This window comes from Sciurus vulgaris (genome assembly GCF_902686455.1).
Source record: "Sciurus vulgaris genome assembly, chromosome: 7".
NCBI lineage: Eukaryota > Metazoa > Chordata > Mammalia > Rodentia > Sciuridae > Sciurus > Sciurus vulgaris.
This window is the reverse complement of record NC_136467.1, coordinates 5,754,379-5,771,225: the sequence shown is the minus strand read 5'-3', so window position 1 is coordinate 5,771,225 and position 16,847 is coordinate 5,754,379. Positions and strand designations below refer to the sequence as shown.

At 41.1% G+C, this 16,847-nt stretch overlaps 1 protein-coding gene across 1 annotated transcript in view; it reads left to right on the top strand.

Moving 5' to 3' along the window:
- The window catches only part of PACRG (parkin coregulated), a 491,257-nt gene that overhangs the window by 266,217 nt on the left and 208,193 nt on the right, over positions 1-16,847 (top strand). Inside the window, exon 3 of the mRNA XM_079148635.1 lies at positions 5,015-5,186. Within this exon, the coding sequence (XP_079004761.1) occupies positions 5,015-5,186 (172 nt within the window). The remainder of the gene's footprint in view (positions 1-5,014; positions 5,187-16,847) is intronic.

Below are 16,847 nucleotides of genomic sequence, written 5' to 3'. Positions count from 1 at the left end.
AAACTGAAAAAAAAGCTTACTGCTAAAGAAACCTTAAATATGGCTCTCTGGAAATCTAAATGAAGCAGAGGCCAGCAGTTAGAAGCACTCTAAGTGACAGGAGTCAACACAGAGGTCAGTAGGGAATCTCCTCATTCATCTCTTCTTCAAGATTTGACTTAATCTTAAATTATTCTTAACATTTGTATTTTTAAAATAAAGTCCTCATATAATTATGATCAGTATGGACGTATTTTAATATGCCTGAATTTGATGACGCTTTGAAAAACAGAAACTTTTCTTTTATGGTTTTAAAAGTAAGCAGAGAAGTCAATTGAGCCCTATGAAATTTCTAGTGATATGAGGGTAAATTGAAGCATCAAGAAGCCCATCCTGACTGTCTATTAAGATACTCATAAAACTCCTGAAATGTGAATAATCCCAAAAGAATTGTGAGGAACACACAAAGCTGTCGAGTATGTAAATTTGGACCCTTGCCTTCCCTTTCTTGCTACAGGGTCAGCGTGAGACGCCAGGCCCGCTGTGCACCCTGCCACCGCCCCCACATGGGCTGGCCTCGTTCCTCAGCTGAGCAGGCCTCTCGAGGAAGTTAACATGTAGGGCAGATTCAAAAGGCCACTATTAAAATTCAACACCTATCATGTGCCAAACACCCTTCTAGGTGGTGACAAGCTCCCTGAAAACAGCACTTAAGAAACTCAATGAATAAATGATAAGGGCTAAAAGAAAATCAAACGGGGTGAGAGATGGTGGTAGAAAGGCCTCAGGGAACTAAGGTCTAGGTGACAGGACCTGCCTGCAACAGAGGGGCCTGGCAGAGAGAATGGTGTGCAAGAGACTCTTTGTGCCTCCCCCCCACACAGTCCACTGTGCAGAAGCACTAACACTGAGTCACCTCTTTGGAGATGGGGACCATGCAGAGGTCACACAGTTTAAGCACTCAGAAGGACTGTGCCCTGGTAAGAAGTGGAGGGACACCAGAGCTGGCTGTGTGCACACACACAGGAAAGGCCACGTGAGGACAGTGATAAGGTGACTTCCACAAGCTAGGAAGAGAGGCCTCAACCTGATCTTGAACTTGCAGCCCCCAGAACAGTGAGAGAATAAACTCCTCTGTTAAAGCCGCCCAGCCTACGGGACCTTGTTACAGCTGTGCCTGAGCAGACTAAGACGTGTGCAGTCAGAATCTGTAGTGGCGACAGGTCCGGCCAGGTCAACCTGGGGAGGGCACCAAGGGCTCTGAGCACCGCACTCTCAAGGGGACCTGGTGGACACCAGGGGCTCTGAGCACCGCACTCTCAGGGGGACCTGGTGGACACCAGGGGCTCTGAGCACCGCACTCTCAGGGGGACCTGGTGGGCTGCCGGCACCCAGAGCACCAGGGGAGGCCCTGGAGAGGCTTTGGTCAGGAGCACAGCAGGCCACGCCCAAGATGGAAGGGTGGAAATAGGGAGGCAGCAGTCAGAACAAGGGGCCGCCAGGAGGCTGCAGCAGCCAGCCAGACAAGGCAAGCTGGGGCCAGGACCAAGCAGGACCGAGCAACATCACAGAAAAGCGGTGACTCAAGGTCTCACCTGGAGATGGAGTCCCACTACTGCTGGACCCGACATGGATTTGAAGAGAGGGAATTAGGACAGCCACCAGCTTTGGGGTGTGGCACTGGGAGGCCCAGGGAAGATGACTTAGCGAGGTCAGCTGTGCTGTGCGGATGAGAACAGAAGAGGGACAAGGGGATTAGGCAGGTAGATGGCCACTGGTGACTCGATAAAGCAACTTCAGTGAGATGGTAGAGACGTGGGAGAGAGACCGAGAGGAGGTAATGTAGAAATGATTCTAGAGAATTCTCTTGAAAAACTTTACTGTGAAAATGGACCAATGTCTAAAAGGAAGAAAAAATAAAAAACAAACAAACAAAAAAATTGAAAACTAAAAAGAAAAAAAAAAAATATATATATATATATGGTATTAGCATACACATAGCTCCGACGGTGCATGGAATCTAAGAGGGCTTACCAAGGGCTAAGTCAAATTCATCAGCTGAAAATGGTATTAAATCATAAGAAGAAACCCCAGAGATACACAAGCAGGAAGAAAGTTACATATAAATTCACCCTATTGCAAGCAGAACAAAATCTATGGTGCTAAAGAAGTTTGTGACCTCGATGTATACCGACCAGTTGTTAGTCCATTACTTAGGCAACAGGTCAGAATGACAGCAGAAGTGCCAAATGGCCAATGAATAAGTCAGAGAAAGAACATGAGAAGAGAGGTTTTGTAGGGAAGAGTTGCTAAGGTTGGAGAGTCGGGAGGATTTAAAGACATAGGGATGATTCTTCTTTCTCAGGCTCTTGCTCACTTAGTCTTTCATTCAATGTCTCTGTCTTTCAGTATCTCTCTCTTTTTTTCTTTTCTCTTCCTTTCATTATTTCTCTTCTTCAAAACTTTTTAGAATAGGAATCATATGGGTGCTCAACATTAAAGGCATACTTATTGTAAAATGGAAGGGAGCATAGCAAATCCAGCTATAAGCTACACAGGAGAGACACTCAAAATATAATGTCAGAGCAAGAAGAAAGCTGAAGGATGAAAAACACAAGGATATGACAGGTAACCCCGTTACAGCAATGTTAGTATCAGACGAAGACAAACTGTGTTAGTAATGACAATGAGGACACGGACAGAAGGATGAATGGAGCAGTTTCCTGGGAGGTTCTAATAATACCGATCCTCCGCGTGCCCCACAAGTAGTCTGAGAGGTGGTGCCCTGTCACACAGCCAGCCTGTTGGGATTGGAATTCCCACACCAGCACTTATTTTTTGCAGCCCTTGGGCAAGTTATTAAGCTTCCCTGTGCCTCAGTTTCCAAATATTGCAAATTGGGATACTAATAATACTAATTGTAGTTGATTAAATAAACTAATGCTCTGTTTATACTGTGTCTGGCATCATATATATTGGCATTATTATTTGTTGCTGCTGTTGTAGTATAGTTTCTCCAACCCAAATAAAGAAATAGAATTCCAAGGAAGAAATGGCACATCAGTCATCTTATTAGATTTTTTAACTTGCCTAATTAAGATGAATTTGTTTAAAATCTTTGAGAAAGCTCTAAGATAACTGTGGTAAAATATCTACACAGGTTATCTTATCTTTAAAAAGTCATCACAAAAATAACAATAAACCCAAACAAATGAAGCGAAATCTATATAACAAAACAGTTAAATAGAAAAGAAACAGTAAATGAAAAACAACCGCCAGACACCGTAAAATAAGATGACTCAAGTTAAACCAGGCATAGCTATAAATGTAAATGGCTTAAATTACTGTATCAAAATACAGGGCCTTAAATCATATTAAAGTAAAAAAATTAATGATTTGCTGATTTTAAGAGAAACACGTAAAAATGTGACAGTGATCCAAAAGAGAATGAGCAACGTATGTTAAAGATTTAAGTAAAAATTATAGTACAGATGAAACTTATCATGAAGTTAGTTTACAAGATAAAATTAAACAAAACAACAGTGTACCTTTAATAACTGAATCATGTAGTAATAAATTTTTCAAAATGTACAAAATAATGTGCAAAAACATTTTTGAATTCACAAGATGTTGGGAGAAATCCTGGTTCTTGACTGGCAGTAGTGAATATCTCAAGTGTGTAAGGAAAACCTTTGCACATACAGGCCTGACAGGAAAACCTGCGGAGAGGAGCATTCTGCTCTGGCCATCTAGGAAAGTACACAACTTCTCCAAGTTGACATCAGTGTTACCAAGGGAACCAAAGGGCAGGGCTTGAGAGACCTAAGGAAAGGATGTCAATACGGATAGGACAAAGGTGTAACCCTGGCAAATGATGATTGGTCAAGAGCACTATAAAAGTCTGATGTACTTCTGCAATAAATGAGTTTGCAGGCTGCTCGCTTCCACTCAGCTCCCAGAGTCAGAGTCTTGAGTACGCGCTGCTTACCCCGCGTCCAAGCTAGCCCAGCACAAGAAACACGACAAGAATCCTTGAAAAAAATGTTAAGTAGATATCCCATAAACTTCCACAGAATAAAATGAATATTATAAATATGCAAGGAATATAAAGAACAACTGATCCCTACATTTGGGATTCATTTCCTAAGCTCCAGTTCCGAATGAGGATCTGAATGTCAGCTCTCCCCTGCGTGCTGCCTTGGCTGGCTGAGCCTCTCTTCCTGTCCAGCCACTGTGGCAACCACACTGTAGTCGGGAAGTTCATGAGCAGGCTGCAGGCAGGTCTCCTGCCCCAGGAACTGTAAGCCATTTGGTTCACCCAGACTCACAGTAAACAGCATTGCTGCAGAGTTTAGTTCCATTCCCTGATGGAAAGTTCTGGCAAAAGGTCATGGAGGTGTCGTTGAGGGTGACAGGAGGCGAGGGAACGAGAGGCAGCTCTGCTCCCAGAAGAAGCAGACAGGGGAGATCTGGGACATTTTGATTCTGAGGTGTTAGGGGTCCGTTCTGATTCAGCCCACTCTTTGTCTTGTCCTTTTTTCTTGATACCACTAACTCCTACTTGTCATCCAGGCTTCAGGGATGTTTGCTTCCCTCTCACTGGCCCAAAGAACCTAGGACTCCACAATAATGTAGTTCGTTATACCTCCCATTCACATACTCCACCAGAATACAGGAATGCCTGTTCCCTGCTATCCCTGTTTTGTGTTGTTTCTACATGTACCTTTCAACATATATACAATGGTCTTCTTGAATCATTTTTAAAAAGCAAATAATTAATAATTAATATGCTCCCAATGTCAGTAAGAGATTTGATTGCTAAGATTTTAAGATTTCAAGATCAGCAAACTTAAACTCCTTATTAACAGACTGAAGGCATGAGTACATGCTTCAGGTGGCTGGGTGTCCTGGTCAGTCACTCCTTCTGGAGAGTCCTGCAGAGCCTGTTCATGCCGAGATGGGGACAGAGCCTTGTGGCCAGCTGGGCTGTGCTGGCCTCTGCTGTTCTCACACGACCTCTCTTCTCTATTTCCAGGTGGAAATCGAGAAGCTGGATTACCATCATTACCTGCCTCTGTTTTTTGATGGGCTTTGTGAAATGACATTTCCCTATGAGTTTTTTGCTCGGCAAGGAATCCACGACATGCTGGAACACGGGGGGAACAAGATTCTACCTGTCATTCCACAGCTCATTATCCCGATAAAAAGTAAGTGAACAGGTGAGAAAGCATCGCTCAGTTTATATGGTGCCACTTTTGACAACTTGCTAATTAAGCAATAAAACACAGCAGACGGAGGTGATCCCTGGGTTTTGTGGGAATTTTTATAAATTGTCTTATGAAGCTAGATAACCCAAATCTCTGAAAATATATGCCATCATCCATGCTACACTATGGCTCAGCCACACAAACAAGGTAACTCATGGGACGTTTACACTAATTTAGAATGCATCCTGGCAGTGACAGTGCTGACCCTAATCTATACACTCAGAGGTGACGTGTCTTTGTGTGCGTATACTCCTCTGCACTCCCAAGTTCTTTTTAAATGGCATCCTTAATTTGTAAAAGTGCAATATAAATACAGTGCCAAGTACCTTTTAGGTAGATTTATGAGTAGTTTTTTAAATTTTAAGGAAAAACAAGTCTGGAATGGAGAAAAGATCAACTTTTTAGTAACTGACATTTTAAAATCGAGCAGTCTGCCCTGGCGACCCCAGGACTGCCCACGTCCCACATTAGACCTGGATGCTGCTTGGCTCGAGGCCTCAGGCCCCTCTGCAGCCCCTCCAGTGGTGTTTCTGAGTTCATGTCCCTTGATTGCCTCCCCGGCTCTTCTCACCTCTACCCTGGTATTGGGGTCGCTGTGGGGCACCCCGCATCCACCCATGAAGGCTCGGAGAGTGGGTGGCCTGTCCTCAGCTCCCAGAGCCAGACGAGCTGCTCTGGCCACGCTGCCACCAAGCTAGAGGTGAGACCAGACGAAAGTACTACCAAAGGACACTGGGCACGGCGCCGCACACCTGTGATCCCAGCAGCTCAGGAGCTGAGGCAGGAGGACCGGGGGTCACAAGTTCAAAGCCAGCCTTGAAAAAAGGTGCTAAGCAACTCCATGAGACCCTGTCCCTAAATAAAATAAAAATAGGGCTAGGGATGTGGCTCAGTGGCCAAGTGCCCAAGTCCAATCCCCAAGACCAAAAGAAAAATAGAAAACCGAAGGCCCTTTAGGGGGGCCTCCCCTAATGCCTCAGCTGCTGAGGGGTGGTCCGGGGAGGCCTTTAAAGGGGGACAGAACTGAACCATGTTAAGGCCTTTTCCAAGTGTGACTTAGTCTCCCAAATGGATCATGCTTTCTAAACACATTAAATTCTAGTTAAAATGCTATATTTTGAAAGGAAGATACCCACATTTCATTGATAAAAGAGGTCTGGGACATTCTCTCCAGGAACTATCTGTCCTGTTCCTCTTGCACCCACTAAAATACCAACAATATCCTGGTAAGATGCTGCCTTCTCAGGTGTCTCCCCATGTCCCTGTGAAGATACAGGGGCAGAAAGGGAGTTGCTAAGTCATACTTTTACTATGTTCTTTTACAATTAAAATATACAAAAGATTAGAGACCCTCAAGGCAAGGTGAAGTGATTTTCAATTCATTTGTTCTGTATGTGAAGATACAAAAAGGGATTAAGAAAGAAGTGATGTGTCAAGACCAATCCGGGGGTGCGTACTCCAGAGGGCACTTGCTGACGAGTGAGAACGTGACCAGAACTCAAGAAACGTGACTGCTCAGGAGATGAACTGCATAGGAGTTTGGTCATTTAAGGTCCCAGCAGCCTGGAAATTTCTCATGGTGGCTATTGTTGCAAGGCTGCCTAAGTTCTTGTTATCATGTACTGATCCTCAGTCTACCTTCTGCTTTCTCTTCTCAACCCACATCAGTGAAGCCAACCTTTTCTCAGGAAGAAATGCTGGCTGACTACGCAAGGTCATGCCCAGTTCCAACACTAGGAAAATCATTATGTATGTAAACCGAATCTTTCAGGTGGAATTCTGGAGTGAGGCTGTTGGCTAGCAGGCTGATGCACAAAACTGCCGTAACCTATAACGGCTGTGTGTGTGTGCCTCGTTTTCTAACTATACTATTGGTATAAGCTGCACTTTATCCAGAAGCAGAAGTCGACCTCACCATCACCAGCTAGCATTTCTGATTACTGTCTCTAAAGATTCCTCCCAGAATCTGGGATTGATTTCAACAAGTATAAAATTGATAATGTTGGAATGGGAAATGGACACATTCCATGATTAAAGAGGGTTTAAAAATGCAAAAAGCTAAAAATACAATTTTTCTTTCTCCTGGTGCTCCTTTATTCAATGTTCCGTTTTGCCAGTCATGGTGGCATGCTCCTGCAGTCCCAGCTACTCCAGAGGCTAACACAGGAGGATCTCATGAGCCCACCAGTTCAACACCAGCCTGGGCGACACAGCGAGACCCTGACTCAAAAAAAAAAAAAAAAAAAACCAAAACACCCTCCAAGTTCTGTAGTCACCGAAGCGATGAGCGCCGACACCTGTACTCCAGTTGTTGCTTCATGGCATAGCTACCCTTGCTCCCTTTTCCTAATTGCCACCTTCTTAAGTTATTCTGGGTCAGAAATTCCAAAATACACTGTTGTACTTGGGTCGCTGAAAGGGCATGGACTGCTGAGAGCCGCAGCAGGACGTGCAGGGAAGGGCGAGGAAGAGGAGCCTTCCTGCAGCCTGGCCTCCTTCTCCAGAGTGGCGAGGCCCTTTGCATGTTAAATTCAGAAAAGGATTCAGAGTGACTAGGATGACAGAGGGCAAATAGCAACCTGCAAACTGGGCCCAGGAGCCTCTTTACCCAATAGAAGAAAGAGCAAGGCCACAGCCTCAGGTGGCCACTGAAAGAACACTACATACACACAGGGAAGGAGGACAAGACCTCTGCAGCCCTGAGAATGGGAACTAAAGAACCTGGGAGAATCTGTGACACCCTCAGGATTCAAGAAGATGCGACCTCTATGACACAGACACCAAAATCTTAAAAGGAGACTGCGCTCAAATGCAAATAAGCCAGTTTCAAACAGAATACGGAAACAGAAAATGCCAGAGAAGAACGGAAGTGTCCATGGAGGTGGACGACATCCACCCCAACTGCAGACACCGGCCTCAGCTCCCTCGAAAGGGCAGCATGTGTAAAGAAGGTGAGAAAAGAGGACAAATGTAAACCCTGGGCCACCAACAGAAGCTCAAGTGCTGTGCTCCCAAGAGCAAGTGGCAGGGCCAGAGGCCTGGAATCCGGGGGTGGAGGTGAGCAGGGAAGGCTTCCTGGAGGAAAAGACCCTTCGTTGTGCAGGTAACAGAAGCTCACTGCAGTCCAAAGAAAGTCAGGAAGACACCACATTGAGGCACATTTTGCCCCAAAAATTAATGGCATAAAGAAAAACCCTTCAAACATGTGGACAGGGAAAAAAGTAACTGGGGCTAAGACTTTTTGCAACAGAAAATTGCAAAAAAATAACACTAGAGGATCCAGAGGGAAACCTGCTAGCCTCTATTTGCCCAAAGTAGTTCACAAATGAAGTAGATGTAGGGACGTGCCAGGAGCCAACAGCACAAAGTAAGCCAAAGAAGGTGGAATCAGCTCTGAAAATTAACTTTCCTATTGACTCATAAAAACAAAATATAAATAATATAAATTGTGTTCAACAAAAGATGACTTAAGTATTTTTTAAAAATAAAAGATAAATTGGGAAAAATTTTCAAAAGGCAGGAGTTATTTTAATTTCAGAAAAATACAATTTGATGCAAAAATGTCTCAAGTATCAAGAGGATCAGTTTACATTGATAAAAATATTCATAAAAAGAGCCACCCACAGCTGTAACCCCAGCAACTGGGAGGTATAGGCAGGAGGAACACGAGTTCAAAGCTAGGCTCAGCAATTTAGTGAGGCCCTAAATAACTTAGCAAGACCCTGTCTCAAAATAAAATATAAAAAGGGGCTGCAGATATGGCCTATGTGTTCAATCCCTGGCTCCAAAATAAATAAAAATAAAAATAATTAATCTTCATGACTTTCTGTGTACTGCAAATTATGACCCATTTAAGAAATAATCAACTGTTTCTACTGACTTTTTTGTCTCTGGAGAGAAAGTAGACTTCTACTTGACTAAGAGCTGGTGAGATGCTCGCCTGGCCTCCACTGCCTGACCTCTGCCTCTGAGCCTGAGGATTTCATCTGCCGAGACTGCAGGGCTCCTGCCCTCTAAAGCTGCTCCCCCAGCCTCAAGGCGAACATGGACCATCTGCTGACCGGGACACAGTGAGCTCTGGATCAGTGAACGCGGATGGACCTGAGACCATTTCTCACAGGTGGAGGCAAGGCCAGCCAGGCCAGATGGCCCTTGGACCTCCCAAACTCTGCCACAGGACCCTGGAAGGACAGCGAGGTGCAGGATGAGTTGGAATGTTCATTTTCTACTTTATATGGGGAAACTTGGGAGCTGCTGCTTCACTCAGGATGTGAATGAGTAGAGGACTTTAACTTAAGTGTTGAGTTCCTAAGAGCAACCATTCGTGGACTCTGTGAGTGGTAGATCGTATGAAGCACAAAGGAAAGAAAAGGAAGCTGTGAGCCAGGTGATAGAGAAGAAAAAGTCAAGGTAGCATGTCAAAACTACAAATACCATCAGAGACGGAAGAGAAAACCAAATAATCTAGCATCCAGAAAGAAATGAAAGGAATAACTCAGTAATCTTCTCCTTTCTTTTCCTTTTTCTTCTTTGGGAGACTTTACCTGTATTGAATTTAACTCTCCTCTATAAACACACCTTCTTCCCCCTCCCACCTTTCAACATGGTTAGGTCACAATTTTGGTGAAATCAGCAGCCCATTTTGATGCCACTGTGATCATATAAATACTGTTGAGAGCCAGTCACGCATCTACAATAACTACTTTTCTCTTTTTGGAATACACTAAGGTTTTTCTTAGCATTGATAATTCTCTGTTTGCTTGCTTGATTTTTATGTACTTAATAATTTTCCCAAATATTTCAAGATCTATCAAAAGAACAGTATTTTCCAAACGCAGAGAAGGACAGACCACCCCACCAGCTCTCTCCTCTCTGGATCTGGTGGCTCTCCCGCTCCACGGCTGGGCTCGGGCTGCATGCGTTGCCTGGCCCCTGCTTTCTGCTGCTCCCCTTTCCTGCCGCTCTTCCCGCCACCACTTGGTCTCTTTGCCTCCTGGTTTGCGCAGGGTATTTTCCAACCATTTCCTGGAATACCTGAAAATCCCCCTTCGAACTTGGTGATTACTTGGGCTGCATTGAAAATTGTTCTCCTTTAGAACTGTAAGGTCACGCCTCTGTTGTCTCTCAGTCCTTTGTGTTGCTTTGAAAATTTTGATGCCTTTTGAATATCTACTCATTTGCCTGTGACCTATTTCCCCCCATCTCTGAACGTTTTTGAATCATTCTTAACGTTATAACTTTGATTCCATGGACACTTTGCTTTTATTCTAGTCATTTTGATAAGGATATTTTTCCTTGTCACCATATTATAAATACTTTGTACTTATAGTTTTGATTTATTCTTTGATTCAGGTACTACTTTAAAATTTCTGGTATTTCAGGATTTAGTTTTTATTTTTATTTAAGTTGTATTTGTTGCTCTACAAGGAGAGAATGTGGCCCTCCCACTAATTACATTTCCTTTTTTGGAATATACTGAGGTTTTCATTGAGCTCTAAGAAATGTTTATTATTATTGTTCATCCATGAATGATGAAAAGAAGGTCCATCCTTTGTGGGAGGTAGATTTCAAAACAGTGTCAAGTTTGATACTATTGCAATTGTTTACCTATATTTTCCCTTTCATGATGGCTTACATCAAGGACCTGAAATCTCTGTCAAAGTTTCCCATTGTAACAGCATTTGAGTCACCTCTACCAATGGCAGTCCTGAAAGCTTCCAGTGGGCTGTCTTCTGGAGCCACATCAGTCGACCCTCCCTGTACCCCTGGAAACAAGTGCCACCACCCTGTTCCTCAGGTGACAAGCCCGAGGCATGTGTAATTTAAGAGACAATCCCATGCCACACCCTTTCTGAGTTGAACCACATGAGGATTTACAGAAATTGGCCACACACTAGGCCATAGGACAAGTCTCAAACACCATCGAAGGATGGAACTCCGGCAAGACACATTAAATAATCAAAATGCAATTTATGCTAGAAATCAAATTTTAAAGCAGTAACTGAACCATTCCTTTCTGCTTTGAAATTAAGACATTATGTTTCTAAATAGTCTATGGGCCAAACAAGAAATCATAATTAAATTAGAAATTATGTTAACTGAACAATAATGAAAATATTACATAAAAGTTATAAATTGAAAGTTACAAAAAATGAGAATGTTACAAAAAATTACATTAAATATTGGCTACACATGATGTGGTAAAAACATTATTTAGAGAAAATATATAGCCTTAAATGTGACTTTAAAAATGCAAAAAAGTAGCAAATTAAATGTCCATTGTAATCAGTTATAGAAATAATTCCAAGAAAGGCAACAGTAGGATAAAATATTAGGCTAAAAATCATAATATAAAAATATGTAAAATAACTGTAATGAAGGAATCAAAAACCAAACTGTGGCTGATTTCATGAAATTACTAATCAAATTGATGTACATTTGCAAACATAGAGATAAAAATGAGAGAAGGCAAAAATAATCACTATAAAATCACTATAAAAAAAGAACATTACACAAATTTGACAGATATTGAAAATATGATAGGATAATGTGAACAACTGTAACATTAAAGCTTTGAAAATTTGATGAAATAAGTAAACTTTTGGAAAATATGACATCATAATCAACATCAGAAAAATAGAAAACAAGTTAAAATACAACAGTAATATAATAAATGAAGAAATTGTTATTAATTAAAATCTCCCACAAAAAGGTAACTCAGGACTCACCTAGCTTCACTAGTTAATTGCACCAAATACTTAAGGAAAAAAATAATTCAAATCTTGTACAAACTTTCTCAGACAATAGAACCAGAGAATACACACTCATAAGGTCAGTGCTTGATACCTTGATTCCAAAATCCATAGATGTGATAAGGAAGGAGAACTCCTAGGACAATCTCATTCATTAACATCTTTGTTAATTTTACTAATATTACTAACAAATCAAATCCATCAATGTGTAAAAATGATAATGATAATACCGCAGGACAAAGTTAGTTTTATTTCAAGAGTATAAGATTGACTTAATATTTAAAAATTAAAGACAATTTATAACATTTGGGTAAAAATCATCTGATCATCAATAAATTGTTTTAAAACATTTGATAAAATTCAGTATCAATTCATGTTTCATTTACTTAATTTATTATTAAAATTTGATTTGCATCTATTTCGTGATGAACTGATTTCCACATCACAAGGTTTTGTTTCTTGGGTTTCTTCTGGGATATTTTTTTTCTTCTGTGCAACATCCTCTTATGGTTAGGAATACCCTTTTAGTGGAGATAGACCATGGGTTTTAGTGGAGACCATGAGCTCAGCAAGTATGGCGGCGTATCTTGGGTACTTATTCACCTGGACATGTCCAACAAACAAGGCTCCTTCCTGGAAGAAACACATTTCACTTCTGCTCACTGCTTATTAGCCAGGCATAATCCTGGGCTCATCCAACCACGACAGGCCCATACAGTGAAATCCTACTGTGGACACTTTGAATAACGTGTTTTAGAGCCTGTGAGCTCCTTTAGGTCTCTCTGAAGAGTGTTGACTCCAACTCTGGCAGACAGCAATCAGACACAAGTTCCAAGTTTCCCCCTCTGGTGGACCTTTCATCTTCCAGCTTGCTCATCCCTTGGGCCCACTGGGGCCTCCTCCATGTGTGGAATTCTCAGCAGTCAGCTCAGGTGGAGTCTCCCTGCAGGTTTTCAGCTCACATCGCCTGTGGTCTCCCTTTTCCATGATCTCCTTCCCGACTCTCTACCAGCCCAGAATTCTCCCTCTGCCTCTCCAAGCCAGTTTACCTGCTGCCACTTTTTTCTGCCCTTAACTTTGAGGCAAAAAGCTTCCAACTCAAACTCACTCAGCAACCTTCAAGGGTGATCTCTCTTCCAAGCTCTGCCACCTCCAATTCTTTGACATGACACCCAAAGATTCCTTCTAACTATCTGGCTGCCAATTTTGTTTCCAACTTTACTTCTTAACTATTTCCTTTCATTTGTCATGTGCTTTAGCCAAACTGTATCTAGGACTTGCCTTGACCTTTGCCTCCTGAACCTTTGCATTCTTTCTCGGAAGTCCATGGCCACTCCAATGCCTAAGTGTTAAGTGACCTTCAAAACCCAATTCCCTTACTAATTGTTCTGAGAGCCTTTTGATTTCTCCTCCCCACTCCCTACTCCACCTCCAGTCCTGTCCCCACCCTGCCTTCCCTCTCCTGCAGAATGTTGTAGCTTCCTCTCTTATGTCACTTAGACTATAACATTAGAAAGTAATATGTCCCCACAGCATCTAATGGACTGGTTAGTACACAGTAGATGCATCAAAATATTTGCAAAATTAATTTAATAAAGTACATAACTACTAGCAATACTGAAATTTGTATAGGTGCCATAATCTAAAGCATGAAGTGGCCATTTGGGCCTGCCACTGTACTGCATATTAAATTAAAACTATCTTGGGAGAATGCCTAATTCACAACAAGAAATAGGATATAATGATATAATGCTTTCCACTTTCTGGGAGAAGGTTGAGAGCAAATGTTTGTTTATTCATCTAAATTCTCTTACGAGATTCTTTTGTTTATGAGCAGTGACATCCATTTGTGAGATGGCCTGCCAGAAGGTGAGATGACCCTGGCTGCTAAGGAATTATGGCTTTAGTGCTGACCTACAAATTGAAGGGACATAAGACAGTGGCCTCATTAGCAAAGCTCTGGTGGGTGAGATCACCCAGTTTCTGAAGGATAAACATTTACAACACAGTTAAGGAAATTTGAACAATGACATTTTAAAAAGCAGAATATTCTTATTAAAGAATACCCAAAGGCAGAAAAAGACAAGAAGTAAGGATAAAATATGAGAATCCATATCACAATATAAAAATTGGATAGAGAATTCTTTTTAATTAGAAAGTAGCCAGTACAATTAAAATGTATTATCTTTTATTTATGATCTAATAATTTCACTTATGCATCTCTAAATTTCCCAGGTAAATTATGTTAAAAGTGATAACAACTATAAAAACAATAATGATTTTTAATTTAAGAAGAATAAATATACTTTTTAAAAGATATAGAAAAGAGGTATATTGCTTAGGATTATTTTGGTTGCAAGACACAAAAAAGAAAACAACCAGTTCAAATCGTCATAGTATAGTTTGCTTATTAACCCACAAAACTGACCAAAAAAAATCACTATTAGGCATGGTTTCATGTGGTGGCTCAAAACTGTCACCTATGCTCTGTTATATGCAAGGTCATCTTAAAGTTGGCTCCCTTCTTGGCCTCAGTGTACTCCTAGTAAATCCTGGGACAGCATGTGAATCTATTAATCCCTTGAGCAAAGGCGAGCATCATTGTCTCTGTATTTACAGAAAAAAAGCAAAGGCAGAGATTCACTGTTATTGCACCAGCTAGGACACACGCCCAGCTGTTTCAGAGGACTGTCGATAAGAAGCAGGGCACACCCCACTCGATTTACCTAGATCATGTGACCCACCCATTGCACAGTGAGGGGAAGGAGAGTGGGCTCTCCAAATTACAATGAATTTATGACTGATACTTCCTGCACACCTTCTCTCCATCTGTTCTTTGCTGTTTCTTGATCATCTTGTTATGGAGAGCCACAAGTCTAACTCCACCAGTGGTCTGTGATGAAAGAGACATGTGTTCCTTTTCAGCTGAAGTATTTCAGAATCCAATACACAATTCTCTCAATCACTCTTCTCACCTCACCCCATGTTAACCTGAAGTGGATATGTACCATGAATGAGAAATGGTTAATCTACTGCTGAGCAAACTTAGCCCATACTGACCAATTCAAAAGCTCCAGTGGAAATCCACAGCTACGGAGGGACGTGGAATCTGGAATCTTACAGCTTACAACATCGAGGCCTTCACTTCCATCTTGTGAACCTTCAACATGCCGATGCCAAAGACCACAGCTTCCTTCTTTCATCATTTATATCTTATAAACATTTTCCTATTTTTAAAAAATATTTTTCTATTGCATGACATAATTATATGATTTTCTATTATATGGATATACTATATATTACTTAAGTACTTGGTTTTTTCATTTAGATTGTTTCAGATAACTTTTTCAGATAGCATTTTTTCAGATAACTCTGTGCACATAAGCACAGATTAAAGTCCCCACAGGTGAAATTGCTATGTTCAGTATGATAGGTATTTCTATGGCTTTTAGGTATGTTGCTGATACACCCTATACAAAGGCTGGAATAATTTATAATATGCTGTCTATTAGGGTGCCTTTCCTCTCAAACATGTTTCTGCCCACTGTTAAATTTTTAACAACTTTTTGTTAATATGATATTCAAAACTGGTGCTTTATTTTGTTTGATTACCAATGAGTTTGAATATTCTAGAAGATTAGTTGCTCGTTTGTATTTATTAATTCACATATTATTTGCTCACATCCCTACCCACTTTTACTGGGAAGATATATGTTCATTGGGTTCTGTTATCTATTTTTTACATTAAGGATATTAACATTAAACAGCACATGTCAAAAATATTTTTTAGAATTTATTGTTTGCTTCTCATTGTGTTTGTTGTTTCTGGCTTTAGAAAAGAACTACTAGAAATGTTTCTGCATTTTCTGATTTCACAGTAGCAAATCATGTAATAGTAGAAAATGTTCTCACTTTGCAAAAAAAATCATAGCAATAATGGATTTTATGCCTGAGAAAATCATACATGTAGCTCATAACCACCTAGGATGAATAAATTTTACCACTTTGAGTGTAAATCATTTTTCTGTATTCTTCAGCAATTTCTCTATATCTGGAAGCTCTTTCTGTCTGATTACAGTCAAAGGCAGTAAGCAGTACAATAGAAATCCAATTTTCTGAATAGAAAGTTTCCACATATTCAGTGGATTCCTCACATCAGACCTTTTCCAAAACTGTACATCTCAAGTTCAGAGTCCCCACTTACGTCTCTACAACAACCCATCAACACAGGAATAAACAGCTTCTTCCCTTTCAGCTGAAGAATCACATTCTCTTTACATCTGTTAACAGACATTTTCAAAGGAAAAGAGTTTTTCTTCCAGAAAAAAATTTTTCTTTAATTCCATTGGGGGACAGTAAGAACAGAAAGACTCCAACTGAGTGTTATGTCTTAGTTTCCCAAGATAAGGAAGCAAAATAAAGGGCCTGAGTGGAAGTGGACAGCATAAACCCCCGTGGATGGAGTTAAGGGGCTGCTGTAGGGTGTACCCTGGCCTTATTTATTTCACAGCCACCACAGAGGCCTTAAAGCCAACACCTGGTCATTTAGAAGGACTTCACATTCCACTTTAAATTCCATTAAGAATGACAGTTCAGGCATTTTACTCATTTGGTCACTGTCAATCCAATAATATCTATCACAGTCACATTAATTAAATCAAGGTTGCGATTACATTATTTCCTAATAGCTATTCTCACTATCCTTGTTGAGACAGATCATTAGTTTACCCCCCAAGTGATCAAGTAGCAATACATATAGACATAGGCCTAATCAACCACAATTCAATGTGTGTATTGCTCATATATAGCTCATATGACATATATCATATGTCTATTATATATGTGTACA